Below are 15888 nucleotides of genomic sequence, written 5' to 3' on the forward strand. Positions count from 1 at the left end.
AAAAAAAGTAGGTTATAAAACACTACTGTACACTATGATCATACTCATGTTTAAAAAATCATATAAGTAAAAAAGCAAGGTCCAGTACAGTGCACAATATGCTTTTTGTGTAAGAAAGAAGGGAAATAATACATGTATTTTTGCACAAAGAAACCCTGGAAGGAAACACCAGAAACTAATAAAAGTGATTACCTGAGGTAGGGGGGAATGGGGACAGGGGTGGGAGCACTTCTTTTCACTGTATACCTTTTTATAGTATTTTGATTTATGGACCATGTATTGCCTATTCAAAAAAATAAGATTAAAAAAAACATATAGTATATATTTTTAAAGTCCAGGAAACAGACACCAAACTATTAAGTATTTCTCTTTATGGACTAGCATTCAACAAATTAATTCACTGAAAAAATATTTATTGAGCACCTATGTTCCAGGTACTGTTCTAGCACTTGGGATACAACAGTAAACAAAAGAAAGATCACTGCCCTCACAGAGCTTACAGTCTTCTATGATATTTTTCTATTGTTTAAATATCTAATAGTGAGCACAAATTACTCCAGCCCCTCCTAGCTGTCTAATCTTGGGGAAGTTCCTTGATCTCTCCAGGCACCAGTCTCTACATCTGATAAAATGTAAATAATGCCACCTACCATGTAGGAGTATTATAAGAATGATGATACAATATTTGTAAATTATTTTGACACAAAATAAATACTTAGAAAGTGTTAGCTATTATGATTTAACCATACCCTTAGAGCGGTCATACGTGTATACAGAGATTGTAAAATGTTCTGTGAGGAGTAAAGAACACATAGCAGACAGAAAAGCTGAAGACACTGAGCTCATCCTAGGTCTCTGCTCTTTATTACCACCAGCAAGCAGGTCACAGCTTGTCTATGGTACTGTCACTGTCCTATTTACCTTTTCTTTCCTCCACTAGACTATGAGCTCCCTCAAGTGGAAAAAACATACTTTATTTATCTTATCGTCCCTGGAACCTAACACAGTACCAGGCAATACATGCTCATTAAATATTTGTTTAAATCAACACACAAGTCAATGTGGTCATGGAAAGTTTCATGAGAGAGATGAGACAGGCTGGAAATGATTACCACCAAGATTCCCACTCAAAAGTGAAGGAATTATCCCATTTGCTTAACTTTTAACTACCTGGCCTTATATTATTTCTTTGTCCAAATCTAAAAGGCCCTGTGAGAAACACCTGTTGTTTTCTGAGGAAAGAAGCCACTGAAGCCAGCCTTTACAAAGCCACCACTAGGGGGATCCATAAGGCTGAATATAGGGCTAGAGCAACTAAAACGGGCTATCAACCCACACAAGCCCATCAATAAGAGGTACTCATAACAGCAGTATTTTAGGACAGGAAGCAGTGTAATGAGTCTTCAGAATCAGATCTCCTCACAACCACCCCCCGAGGAAGATTCTGATATAGTTATCACTACAGCTGCCCAACCCCTAACACCCACTGAGCTAAAAGCTTTCATTCTCCAAAAACATAGATGGAGAATGGTGAAGATCTGAAGAGTGTTTACTTTCAAAAAGAGGTGATATGATATCAACGTCTGTGCGGTGAAGAGACTGGGCTTTACCCAATCAATCGTAAAGCTACCCTTCTCAGACCACCACAACAGCTTCCCTTATCAGCCCACTGTTCTCAGAAACCAACCAACCCTTAACAAGTATTAAAAGGCACTAGAGTCTTCCTTTATTATTACTGACATAGAAGAGAAGTGGAGAATAAAAACAAGTAGACTTCCATGCTCTTCCTAAATTTTAAGGTCAGATGATATTTCTGACCCACCTCTTAAGATTCTGCAACGAAAGAGGTGCTGAGCCACTAATCTGCCTTCAAAACAATGGCACACCTTACTAAGATGACAGTGGCTCTTTTATCAGAATTTCTCTGCAAATTAGTTCTTACAGAAATTTCAGTTCATTAACATGTTCCAAGAAACAGAGCTAAAGTTTTAACAGACCTCTGTCCTCAAATATTAGACACAAAAAACACCTCCCATATGTTACATTTCCGCACCTCAAAACACTCTCTCCTTTTAAAAATAGGATTAGAACATCTGTGATTGGCAGATACTTTAAAGTAGCCTTGTTTTATTTACTCAAAATGTAACAAGACTGAAAAAAATTAATACAGTATACAATTTTAAGTCCTTCATAAAATTACCATTCATAAAAATAAGTTAGGCTGAAATGAAGAAAAATGAGAATTTTGGTGTTTTTAAACTATATTACACATGATTCGAAATTATCAAACAGAGGTTATTTATACCCATTTAAATTAAAATAAATACTTTGAGGATTTTCAAAAAAATAAAAATAAAAAAATAAACTGGCTCTGTGAGATTTTCTTCCAAAATAGCCAGTTTTTACCAATTCAAAAACTATTCTTCTTTTGTATGTTTTATGTTCCCCTATCACATTTTTTAGACTACTTTCGGTCATAAACAGCAGTTCAAAGCCAAAGAGCCAACAGCCTATTTAAATCCAGTTTTAAATGCTGATGCCTGCCCCCCACAAATCTACATTTCCAAAGCAGTAAGTTTTTTTCTTGTCAATGTTACCAGCACCCACACAAACTAGTTCTAGGTCAATAAAGAATAAAGAGGATGGGGTAAAAGAAAAGAGAAAGTTATAAGAAACGAATTACCTACCATTACTCTGCAGTGTTAATCCTGAGAGATCTTAAATTTTTAAAGGGGAAAAGAAAATAAAACATTAATCATTAACATGAAAATAATTTCCATTATATTTAAAATAACAGATTGTAAATTTAAGCCAGGGATTCAAAACTTCCATGAACCATTTCAATTCAAGAATAGTAGTATAAATGCTATCTAACAATGCATAAATGCTTTCCATCTTATTTTTCAAAAACAATGTTCTAAATGGGCAAAATACCAACTATGCATACTTAGTTTTGGCAGTCAAAATACAAGTTTGTTCTGAATTCAAATTTAAATATTTGTATTTCATTAAAAATGTCTGATTCTTTAACCTTAGCTGAAGTCCTGGGCTATCTCCAAATCTGTAATTTAACTTAGAAAAATTAAAACACTATTGAGATCTTTTCCCTTTGTGCTTCTAAGCATAAAAGCAAAGTCTACTTACCAATTCCAGGTGATACAACTCGTTCATAGTGATATGGATTCACACAGACACTATCACATTTTAAGTCAAATGCATACTGACAATATTTAACATGTTTTAATTCGTTTTTGTGAAGATCAGGCCACCTCCAGAGACGGGCATAGATCACATGAGGAAATCCTTTCCGACCAGCCACCTAAGAAAAATAAATGACCATTTATTGAGCATCAGTTATACAGCACATGTTATACAAGACACTTTATATGTTCTCATTTAATCCTTACAGTCCTACAAAGTCAGTATTATAATCCCCATTTCTTAAATGAGAAAAACTAACGCTCAAAATAACTTACTTGGTCATGGTCACAAAGCAATAAACATAGGTATGATTTCAAGGCTTATGCTCAGGTTTTAAAAATGCAAAGAAAAGTAGAAGTTTGAAGAAGAAACCATGCCTAAAATCTAGAAATAAAAAATTTTAATCTAACAATATAAGCTTTCTATATGTTTCTTTAAAAATATTAAATACAGGAGATGTATTATGTAGTTCTATATGAAAAATCTGATCAGTGAAAATAAAAGGTAAAGAAAATTTGTAAATGTAAGTTTTTAACTCCGCAAGTATTAAAAATATGCTTGAATTCTTCTGGATTGTTTTTCATATGAAAAGTACCGAACATACAATATCAGATTTCTAAATTATAAAAGAACTGAGTATAACTCAGTTTTTTAAATGTGCATATAATACCAAAAAAAAAAAGGATACAAGGATGAATACCTAGTTACTAAAGATGTGGCTTTTCTTCTGATTTTTATTTTTATTTTCCAAATTTTCTACACAGAACATTTTTTTTCAGTCAAAACATTTAAAAAGTTTTAAGCTATATCTCTGTTGTATGGAAGATACATTCTTCCATGTGTTCCCATAATATGTACTGGTACAGGATGTACTATGATATCTAAAGAGACGGAGCAAGCATTAGATTTCCCATAGTAACTTAAGAGGAAACAAGAATTTGTAAAAATCTGCCACTATAGAAGATACAGAAAAGCTTCTAGAACAAGACTAACCTGAAGCCTTCCATCCAATGTTCTCTGTATAGTAACACATTTGCTAGGGTGAGCTCCATTTGTAGTTATAGCTGTTATTAAAGAATCCAATTCATCTTTTTTCTCCTTCAGTTTCTTTACCAAACTTTCAATTGCTCTTTTTGCAAATGTTTCACTCTCTCCACCTTGTCTATGGCACATCAAACTATGTACAATGCTCAGACAGGCATCATTACTTGTTGGTGTATTCGTAATAGACATATTGTCCATTTGTTAGTTATTTCTTTTAAATCAAATATGTTTCCAATTTCCGGAGCAATTTTGATCTTTTGGAGGCAGTGAAAAACAACAGCTAATGTTGCAATGAAAATTATTAGACATGTGGTATTCAGGATAACCTAAAAAAAAAAATGAGACACAGATATTAGAACACATTTCACAAACTAGATTCAATTTCTTGGGAAAAGATGGAATTGCTCCAGTTAAGTCAAAGACTGAATGGACATAATTAAAATGTGGTGCTTAGCATTTTAAATGACTTAATTAAACTGTTGCTGTTTTTGACATTCCCAAAATGTTAAAGTTAGGCCTTCTCATTATTATAGAGATATGTTCAATCAAGTCTTGTCGACTGTACTACACCCTAAAGTAAAATCTTAACACAACTTCTTAAAAAGATTACTTATGAAGACCAGCACTTTAAAATATTCTTGATCAACAACTAGCTAAACCTAGAAGTCTATCACTACACATGAAAAATTCACCATCACCTGGTACCAAATGCTGTTTATCAGTTAACAACACACAACTTTGTTATAAGAGACCACTGACAACAATAAAAAAATGAATAATTTTTAAATGGGCAAAGGATTCTAATACTCATTTCTCCAAAGAAGAATGGCCAATAAGCACATGAAAGGTACTCAGTATCATTAGTCATTACTGAATTGCAAATCGAAACTACAAAGAGATACCACTTCACATCCACATTTTGGATAAATCAAAAGAATAGACAAAAAGTATTGGCGAGGGACTTCCCTGGTGGTCCAGTGGTTAAGAATCTGTCTTGCAATGCAGGGGACACCAGTTCGATCCCTGGTCGGGGAACTAAGATCCCACATGCTACTGGGCAACTAAGCCCGCACACCACAACTAGAGAGCTCAAGTGCCACAACTACAGAGACCACACGCTCTGCAGCCCGCACCACAGCTAGAGAAGCCCGCACGCCACAACAAAAAGCCCACTCACTGCAATGAAAGATCCCACGTGCCGCAACTAAGACCCAATAAATAAATAAATAAATATTAAAAAAAAAAAAAAACTTTTGGCAAGAAAGTGGAGAAAATGGAACCCTCGTATGTTGCTGGTGGGATTGTAAAACGGTACAGCCACCTTGGAAAGAAGTCTGACAATTCCTCGAAATGTTAAACACAGAATTACCATATAACCCAGCAATCCTACCCTTAGTAATTCCATCCAAAATTACCAGAAACCTATGTCCACACAAAATATGTACATAAATGTTCACAGCAGTATCATTTATAACAGCCAAAAAGTAAATATAACCCAATGCCCCTCAACTGACGAATGTATAAATGAGTATGTCTATACAATGCAATATTATCCAGTCATAAAAAGGAATGAAGTACTGATATATGCTTCAACATGGATGAACCTGGAAAACATGTTAGGTGAAAGAAGCCACTCACAAAAGGCCATGTGTTGTATAATCCCATTTATATAAAATATTCGGAACAGGCAAATGACCAAAACAGAAAGTAGATTAGTGGCTGCCAAAGGCTGGGCGGGGGGATGAGTGACTGCTAATGGGCATGGAGTGTCTTGTGGGAGTGATGAAAATGTTCTAAAATTGATGGTTGTACAACTCTGTCACTATAGTGAAAACCATCAAATCATACACTTTAAAAGAGTGAATTTTATAGTATGTGAATTATATATCAATAAAGTTGTTATTTTTAAAAAAGAGAGACCACTGAATTCCTCAAACGATTTTACCCATAAAAGCAACAGGGTAAATTATTTTCAAAAAAATTAAAATATAGAAAATGAATATTAATTAAAAATCCATTCAACACTCATAACACAAACTAACTTATCTAACCTCAAAATCTCACATGGAATAAGAAAAGGCCATCAGCCTAAGAATAAACGAGATAAAGCAGGAGCAGAGGCTGTACTTACGCCAGGTTGTTTTTCATTTGTTTGTTGATGGTGTTGCATTCCATGCTTATTTTGCTTTTATTTTCTTTGGCTATTTACCTGAATTTTAAAAGCCTACCCTCCACGACCAAATTAATAAAACTAACTCATCAGTCCCTACCACAACCTGTTCCTTTTCTGACGACCTTTACTTGTACAGCTTAAACTCCACTCGATTACCCAGCGTTGGAAAGCCTGGTAAATCATTTTTGACCTACCTCTTTCTTTGACTACCCCCTACATTCTCTCACAAAGTTACATGATTCTTTACGTTAGTCATTTTAATTTCTATTCTACCAGACACTGCTGTAGTTTTGGGCTTCCTTTAAATTTATATCACTTGCTATTTAACACGTGTTCCCCTCTATTGTTATCTATTTTACATAAATGCCTGACCTAGGCAGAGAAAAAGCAGTTTTTCTTATACCTTTGATACTTAACCACTTGCCCACATGCAGAGGGTACACTTTCCAGATAACCAACGATTACCTGCCTGGTAGGTTTTGGAGTTAGAGATCTGGATTAGAATCCCAGCTCTCACACTAAGTAGTGGGCCAAACTAAGTTACTTAAATTCTCTCTGAACATGGATTAAAAGGAGAGCATACAAAGTGAAAAATCTATATTAATGTATAGTAAAAAGTAGCTACTGTCTGAATACTAAAATGTTTGTTTTAAAAAGAGATTTTCCTAAAACACATTATGTATTTTTCTGCATTTTCTCCTATTAAAATTTGTCAAAGAAAATTTAGAAGGGCAGAAACAGTAGTAAACCACCCATCCAGGACTCACAACACAAAGGCATACAGGAGCCAGGCAAATTATATAAACGAATAAAACGTGCCAGGTGTAAAGAAAAGTACTGAGGAGGACAAGTGCGTGTCCATCTAAAGTGAGTAGCTGTGGGACTTCCCTGCTGGTCCAGTGGTTAAGACTCCATGCGCTCAATGCAGGGGGCCTGGGTTCGACCCCTGGTCAGGGAATTAGATCCCACATGCCACAACTAAAAAAGATCCCGAATGCCACAACTAAGACCCGGCACAGCCAAATAAATAAATAAAGTGAATAGCTGCTACTCACTTCCAGCAGAAGTGGCATTTGAGCTGCCACATCTTCAATGCCTATTTATATGTCAAAAATAAGTATTGGCAACACACCTGCAGGGAAAGGGAAGGAAGGAAGGAGAAAGAGCAACCACTGTGTATGCCAAACCAAACCCACCTTCAACTCACATCTGGCCCAAGAGAATCACCAGTTTGAAATCTCAGAATGCCAACCTCACAATTATAATTTCTAGACTTCAAAAGCTCTCAGGGACAGGGAGTGTACTCGTCTTAGTCATCATTATATGCCCAATTCCTAGGACATATAACCGTCTCTTATTGTTCAATGAATGCATTTCTGCATGTGCTTTCAGATTCATGCTCAGGCTATTTCTTTTGCCTAAAATATCCAGTCCCATTTTATCTACTTGGTAAAGCCCTAGCCACCCTTCAAAGTGCAGCTTAAATGTCTCAATTTCTCCAAGAGTTTCCCCTAACACACTGTCTCCTCTCCCCACAATACTGAAGGAGAATTACTTCCCTGGTATGTTTACTGTGTGCCCTAGTATATTACCTGATGCCTCCATCAAATTAAACACACACCCCAATTACAACACATTATATTATAGTTATTTGATTATGTATTTGTTTCACACCCTGTTGCCGTTACGTTTAGAAGAAAACAGCAACACCTTCTCATCTTAAAAATTCCTAGTACAGTGCACATTCCTTTCATATACCAGGCAAATGCTTGCAAGTTGACTACAGCTTTTTCATTTGGTGTCATTTCCTTGCAACAAATTTTGAAGAATGCAAATACTTATGTTGTTGAAATCATCTTCTGATATTATATTCCAAAAGATTTGTTCCAATTTATAATGTAATTAAAGTGTTTGTAACTATTTCATCACAATATCCCTGTTGGATGTTATCATCTCTAAAATTTAAGCTATTTTTGGCCCTAACAGTTTCTCAGAAACTGTTTTAATTGCATATTTCTTTGAACACTAGTGGAAATATTCCTATGACCACAGGTGCCTGAAACATAATTTAAAAGTTCCTTGTATAAAAAATAATACCAGCAGGGGTATATAGGTGTTGTTCTACATTAAATAGCTCTAGATTATAATTTTTTAAAGAGTGGTATGGAATGATAGTAGACAAGGGCACTGAACTGGTATAAACAAAATTATGTATTCTAATCAAAGCTCTAGCAGCATGATTGGGCAAGTTAACATCTCTTTCAATTCTCTTATCTATAAAATGGAAACAATATCTGCCTTGCCAAGTTTATAGACTGGCCATGGTAATCAAATGCAACAGGATATAAAAGCAATCTGGGGACCATAAATTGGCCAATTCAGCAAACACTGTATCCGCTAGGAGCAAAGCACTACAGATAAAAAAACAAGTAGCACATAATCAGAAAGTGGTTCTCAATGCTACACAGCAGCCGTCCCCAACCTTTTTGGCACCAGGGACCGGTTTCATGGAAGACAATGTTTCCATGCACGGGGGAGGGAAGGGAATGGTTCAGGCTGTAATGCAAGCGATGGAGAGCGGCAGATGAAGCTACCCTCCCTCACCTGCCACTTACCTCCTGCTGTGCGGCCCAGGGGGTTGGGGACCCCTGCTTTTGAGAACACCCCATTTTTGTAACAAATAATTTATATCACCCCATTAGCTCTCCTGAAACAAAGTTCTAACCTACTTACGTTTTTTAAAAATTTAACAATGCCCTAATTATAATATAAAGGGGGAAAAGATTAATATATAATGAAGTGTGTACTTCAATAAAAATGCTCAGGCATATCAACAAAATCAGAAAGTATAATAAAGAGGTCAGATGCCTAAACTTATATAGTAAATCACCATAAACATGACAACTACAAATTCTGACCCTCCAAGACAGGTGTGTTGTTTTGGCACAATGGCATTGCAGTTGGTGACATGGATTTTCCAAAACAGTTAACTGTCGATAAAGTTCCAAACAAAACAACTTCAATTAAACTGAATTAATGGGATTGACATGTACACACTACTATACATATGTAAAATAGATAAATAAGAACCTACTGTATAGCACAGGGAACTCTATTCAGTACTCTGTAATGACCTATATGTGAAAAGAATCTAAAAAAGAGTGGATGTGTGTCTATGTATAACTGATTCACTTTACTGTACAGCAGAAACTAATTCAACATTGTACATCACCTATACTCCATTAAAAATTAATTAAAAAAACAAACAAAAAAAGAAATGAATTATGAGAAACTTAATTCCCGAAAACTGAATATATATTAAGATGGAGTTAGGTTCTAGGCTAATTATACGTTTTCCTCCTACATGAATATTCTGGGCATTTGAAAGTGTTGTGGGATGCAAAAAATTCTTCACAGTCTCTCACGTGCAGGATGGCATCCCTAGCCCCCATGCACCAAAGCCCCTCCCAGTAACTTCCACAACATCTCTTAAAGAGGCAGTACTTACTCCACTGAGAACCACTGATCCAGACGATCCAACATATCATTACACTAAGTAACAGATGCCTAAAAGAGGTAGGAATTAAAGTGATCTGGAAATAGGAATGCATGGAAAATCCACAGGTAAGCTAAGTCTTAGCATGATGTATCAGTCAGGCTAAGCTAGTCTATGTCACAGTGACAACCAACTCCCAAATATCAGTAGCTTAAAACAAAGGTTTCTTTTCTGCATAAACTATATGTCAATCACAGATACATGCCCATAACAGCAGTGTCCATCACTGCTCACTGTCATCTCTCATGGATTAGGCTAACAAAGTCTCCATTTCTACATATGTCCTTAAATGGCAGGGGAAAAGATAGGTAACTCATGCACTGGCTTTTAAAGGTTGACTATCACTTCTGCTCACACTGGATGGACCAAGTCATATGGCCATGCCAGTGGTTCTCAACCAGGGCAACTCTGTCCCTCCAGGGCCATTTGGCAATGTCTAGAGACAATGCTGACTGCCACAACTGGAAGGGGGAGGTGGAAGGCAGAGCAGTACACTGGCATCTAGTGGGCGGAGGCCAGGGCTGCTGCTAAACATTCAACAACACACAGGACAGCCCCTCCAACAAAGGATGATTTGGCCCCAAATGTCACTAGTGCCCAAGCTGAGAACCCAGGACCATGCCTAATTTCAAGGTGGGGGAGGGAGACAGAGAAGTAAATATTAACCATGTGCCAGAAGAGAGCCATCAGAATATGGACGGGAGAGTACTTGCAACTACCACATGTGAATAAGAATTTGCCAGACTGAAGGAAAATCATAGGAAAAAGCAGAGGGACAAGAGTGCAGATGTTTTGTCTAGAGCAGGTTTATGGTAGAGAGGGGGAGGAATAACAGCATTAGATCTGTATTAGAAAGAAAACTATAGTGAGAGCATGGAGAAGAGCTTTGCAAAGCGGAACAGAAAACCAGTCAGGAGACAGTGATCAGAAGAGTGACGGCCTAGATTAGGGGCACGAGCAATGGAAACAAAAGGGGAACCAGTAAGGCGTTTCTAGGTAGAACAGACTAGATTTTTTAGTCAACTAAGTATAAGGAGTAAAAAGGAGAGAGTCAAAAGATGGCCTATTTCCTAGATAGGTTAACTGAATATAAAGAAAGAAGAAAAGATTTAAAAGAGGTTAAGTAACAAATTCAGCTTTAAATATGCTGAGTTTGAAGAGCTCATTAGAGAAGTTAAGGCTACTTGAAAATCTCCAACACGCAGGTATTAGATAAAATCACCGTAATAGAACAAGCCATCCCACAGCGATGGGGTAACGGGAGGCAGGAAGTCAGCAAAAGGGACAGAGGTTTGTTCTTATATCTACCTATTTTGTGTTTTGTCTCTAGCCTTGCTGTTAAACATAAGCTGTCACCTGAAGTTGACCATAGGTGTAAAAGCAACTCCATGGACTACAAAGCCAAATTAATTAAAATACTCTCTAAAATTAAAAAGGCTGAGTACTGACCTGAGAGGCTCTCACGGAAATTCATAAACTGTAGTTAATGAATGTTGACATTTTTTTATTTCTCGGATGTGTTTACTTTTGGATTACTGACTACACTATGTGAAACAAACATGTATATTTTCTAGAAGTTATACTTTGGTCAAGGATCAAATATGGGAATATTTGAGAAAGTGCTTAAGTTTAACAAGAAAAAAAAAAAAAAAAAAAGCCTGGCCTGGTGAAGTATCACTAGAAAGAAATTCTAATCATAGGCTTACAAGCTGGGGCAGGGGGCAGGGGTCGGTGCACAGGATTAGTTCAACTGCCTGCAGTACAAGTTACAGCCTAGATTGAGCTTTGTCAAAATAAGTGCAATTGGAGGAGAACCTCCAAGAGCATAAAGAATTATATGTGCAGGTATTAATTATTACAAAGATATGAGATGGGAATAACACAATCAAAGAAACAAAAAGAACTTTTTTTGTGTGGTAACTTTTAAGATGAACTACAGGGACAAATTTAGAGATGTGCTTCTTGTTTACCCATTGGGATTAGATTTAAATGTCATACTGGTACACCAATTTCACCTTAAATAATCTAATTTAAAAATTAACATTTTTCTGAATGAATAAATTAAAGGTTGTTAAAAGAAGAATCAACAAAGTCCTCTAGTTGACATCTGTTTTTTGTCTGCCAGCATATAATTCCCCTTCTATAACAGTACTCTGATTTCCCAAGGAGAATCTCCCCATCTGTACAGATGGGACAATCCCAGTCCTAACCAGAGCTACCTCTTAGGTACATTAGCTGTTTCAAAGATGGGAGAGGACCCAAGTCAGGCTAATAACACAGCTCCAGGACTTTTGTTGGAACTACAGAGCGGGGGAAAACAAATAGCTCTTTGCTGGGCTTGAACTTGAAGCTGAGAATAGTTAGTCTGGAACCTACCTGAGACTTAAACTAACAGAAAGGAAAGCAAAGCCAAGAGATAGAATCCTGATGATATTGGCTTCTTGTGACCCTGGATCCAGCACTCTGAGGCCAGCTCTGATTCCAGACAAAGCCAATGAATTCCCTTTTTACTTAACTTGACTGCTACATATTTCCCAGTACATAACTGAACAAAAATTGAGTTAATCAAGGACCTATGGTATAGCACAGGGAACTATACTCAATATCCTGTAATAACCTATAAGGGAAAAAAAAAATCTGAAAAAGAATATATATATACTATCTATATATCTACATCCATATATATGTATCTGAATCACTGTGCTGCACACCTGAAACTAACACATTGTAAACCAACTATATACTTCAATTTTTTTAAAACTGAGTTAATATTCTCAGAAACAGCAGCAATATAATACAAACCACATATATAAACAATGGAACCAACCCGTAATCTTGTCAATGATACAGATAACGAGTTACTTTAAAATAGCAGTTGCCAAACTCTCTGGTCTCCAGTCCACTTACCTACATTCTTAATTATTGAGAATTCCAAATAGCCTTTGTTTATATGAGTTACATCTATTAATATTTACCATATCACAAATTAAAACAAATGTTTATTTACTCAAATTAATTTAAAATAATAAAGCCATTACATATTAATAACTTTTATGAAAAATAACTATTTTCTAAAACAAACAAAAAAGTCAGTATTCAGAGGCTTCCCTGGTGGCGCAGTGGTTAAGAATCCACCTGCCAATGCGGGGGTCACGGGTTCGAGCCCTGGTCTGGGAAGATCCCATATGCCGCGGAGCAACTAAGCCCGTGCACCACAACTACTGAGCCTGTGCTCTAGAGCCCGTGAGCCACAACTACTGAGCCCACGTGCCACAACTACTGAAGCCCGCGTGCCTAGAGCCCGTGCTCCGCAACAAGAGAAGCCACCGCAATGAGAAGCCCGTGCACCGCAACGAAGTGTAGCCCCCACTCGCCGCAACTAGAGAAAGCCCAGGCGCAGCAGCAAAGACCCAACGCAGCCAAAAATAAAATAAATAAAAATTTTTTAAAAGTCAGTATTCAGAGTGACATTGTTTTCCATTTTTGCAAATTTCTTTAATGTCCAGCTTAAGAGAAGCCAGCTGGATTTGCATATCTGCTTCTGCATTCAATCTATTGTGATATGTTGTTTTGGTTAACGCTTATGAAGAAAATATGCCTCACACAGATAATTAGAAAAGAGAAGAATATTTTAATGGCCCTTTTAGATAATGATGGATATTCATCTTTTATTCAACACCAAAATGCAACAAATGGCAATTCCTAAAGGTTAGTTGCAATGTGGAATCTGAAACTGCATCAGTGAACTTCTTGGCTCTGCTATATAAAAATCCATTGGTCCATATTGTGCTTTGAATGGATCTCCTACCCATGCATGATTTGTAACATCATACATTGGTCATCTGGAAAAACACTGGTTCGATGATTTATACGGACCTTCCTAATGTTGATACATTTCCTTACACAATGTATTTTTAAAAATCACATTCCTAAATCTCATCACCAATCTCATCAGAAAAATCTTTAAGTACTGGGAAGCTGGCAAGCCCATGGTGGTAGATACAAGTTTTCCAAAAATCTAATTTTCACTTGAAAGATCGTATTTTTATCATTGGCAGCAAATAGTTATTTTCCTTGAGTGGCAGGCTCACTTCACTTATTTTCAAGGAAATGCCTGCCAAATATCCAAGTCTAAGTAACTACAGTTTACCTATCAGTCATTCTTTTAAGTAAAAATAAAAAAGCAGATAGTTTAGCGTGCAGCTCAATCACACACGTGCTTTTCCTAGAGGTGAACCTTGTACACTGATGTGCAGAAGAACTTTATGCACACTTCCATTTAATCACACCGAATACTGAAAAGACATGCACTCCAGGGTAGATATTTTAAAAATTAAAACTTTTTACTGCTTCACCAAGGATATTAAGTGAAACTGGCATTTTTTCAAATGCTTAAAGTGTGTTTGGTGCCACTGCCTTGACTCAAGCTAAGGTGCCAGCAGTTTACCCACCACTGCTTCCCTACCATCAGTGCAAATGTCAACACAGTAAAAGGGCACATAATGTCTCAATTTTATTATGGGAATAATTTTGATTTCATGAACCCCTAGAAGATAAGGGTCATGGGGACCCCCAAGAGTCTGTGGACCACACTTTGGAAAATACCGTTTTAAAAGATTCGTGAAGTAGGATGAATTTTAATAACTGATAACTGAAAAATACATTTCATAAAACCTTCTAAATGAAGGGGACTATCAAGTCATCTAGCTTATTCTTTCAAAAGGGGCTGTATCAGACTTCCCCCTGAAGTAGGCCCAGGCCTACTAAGTATATATTGAGTGGGGCCCTACCTTTAAAAAGCACCCTGGGAGTCTGAGGTGTTGTCAGTTTTACAAAGCACTGACGTAGTCTATGCTAGTCCACATGCTTCACTTTACGAATTACCAAAAAGATAGTGAAACAAATTGCAATGTCAAGAATTTATGAAACTAATTTAAAAGATTAATTACACAGAAGTTATGCCATTTTTCTTACTATTAGCCAGCTGCTTAATTTCAACATCTATACACATAAAATTCTTCCTTCAACTAGTTTTGGTAGGAGACCTCTATGACACAGATGCACCTAGTGTGCTTATGTACAGTAATCCTTTCACCAGATGATTCAATGACTGGCCACATACTGATATCAAATGCTCCAGAATTCACTAGTGAATACCGCTGATAAATAACCTTAATCCAGTCTTACGTTTAGAAATACATTTTGACTTGAAAAAGACCTGAATTACATACATTCATCTACACTAAGATACAAAAATCATACCTTACTACATACCAAAAACAAAATATTCAGTAGAAGTCCTTTTTTTGACATCATAAATAAGATTTGCATTCTAAACATGCAGATTGGGGTTTGATGAACCCCAATGAATTTTAAGTAAATTACTCCAGTGCACCAATGATTGCAAAGTAAAGCTTGTACTGTATCAAAACAAATGAAGCAATAAAGATAAGCACACTAAAATATCCAAAGGCTTTAAAATCAAGAGGTCTTTTTTTTAACAATACAGATTCCCATGCCTCCTCCACTCCATTCTCACCCTGAATCTGTGTGTTTTGGGATGAGACAAAGAATATTTTGTTCTATTTTTTTTAAATAGCTCTTCCAGAGACGCAGATGCAACTACTTGTAGACCAGCACTTATGAACTACTTCAAGTAATATACTGATAAATGGAGAACTGAACATGCCCCCCCAGATGATCTCTAAAGAACTGCGATCTAGCTGGGCTTGTTGAGCAACTGTCTCACAGTGTGTAAGTTAACCTCTGATAGTAAAACCTAAATCAATGCAACTTGCTTCTCAGGAACCAGCAAAGTGACCAGTTAATTGATGCCTAGAAAATGTGATGGTTTCCAAGCAGATTAACCTCTAGGAAGATCAAATTCCCACTGGGAATTTAGATGCAAAGTTTG

General features: G+C 36.6%; 1 protein-coding gene across 4 annotated transcripts in view; it reads right to left on the minus strand.

Annotated features, from left to right (window-relative positions):
- Positions 1–15888, minus strand: part of SMAD4 (SMAD family member 4) — a 57446-nt gene that overhangs the window by 37401 nt on the left and 4157 nt on the right. For all 4 annotated transcript variants that reach the window (XR_014234412.1, XM_082355434.1, XM_082355432.1 and 1 more), the window contains exons 2-4: positions 4195–4571; positions 3145–3319; positions 2688–2717 (exon numbers count right to left, since the gene is read on the minus strand). Coding sequence is in view for 3 of the 4 variants with exons in the window: in XM_082355434.1 (XP_082211560.1) it covers positions 2688–2717; positions 3145–3319; positions 4195–4443 (454 nt within the window). In the remaining variant the exon portion in view is untranslated. The remainder of the gene's footprint in view (positions 1–2687; positions 2718–3144; positions 3320–4194; positions 4572–15888) is intronic.

Source organism: Balaenoptera borealis (assembly GCF_965194805.1).
Source record: "Balaenoptera borealis genome assembly, chromosome: 14".
In the NCBI taxonomy this organism is placed as follows: Eukaryota; Metazoa; Chordata; class Mammalia; order Artiodactyla; family Balaenopteridae; genus Balaenoptera; species Balaenoptera borealis.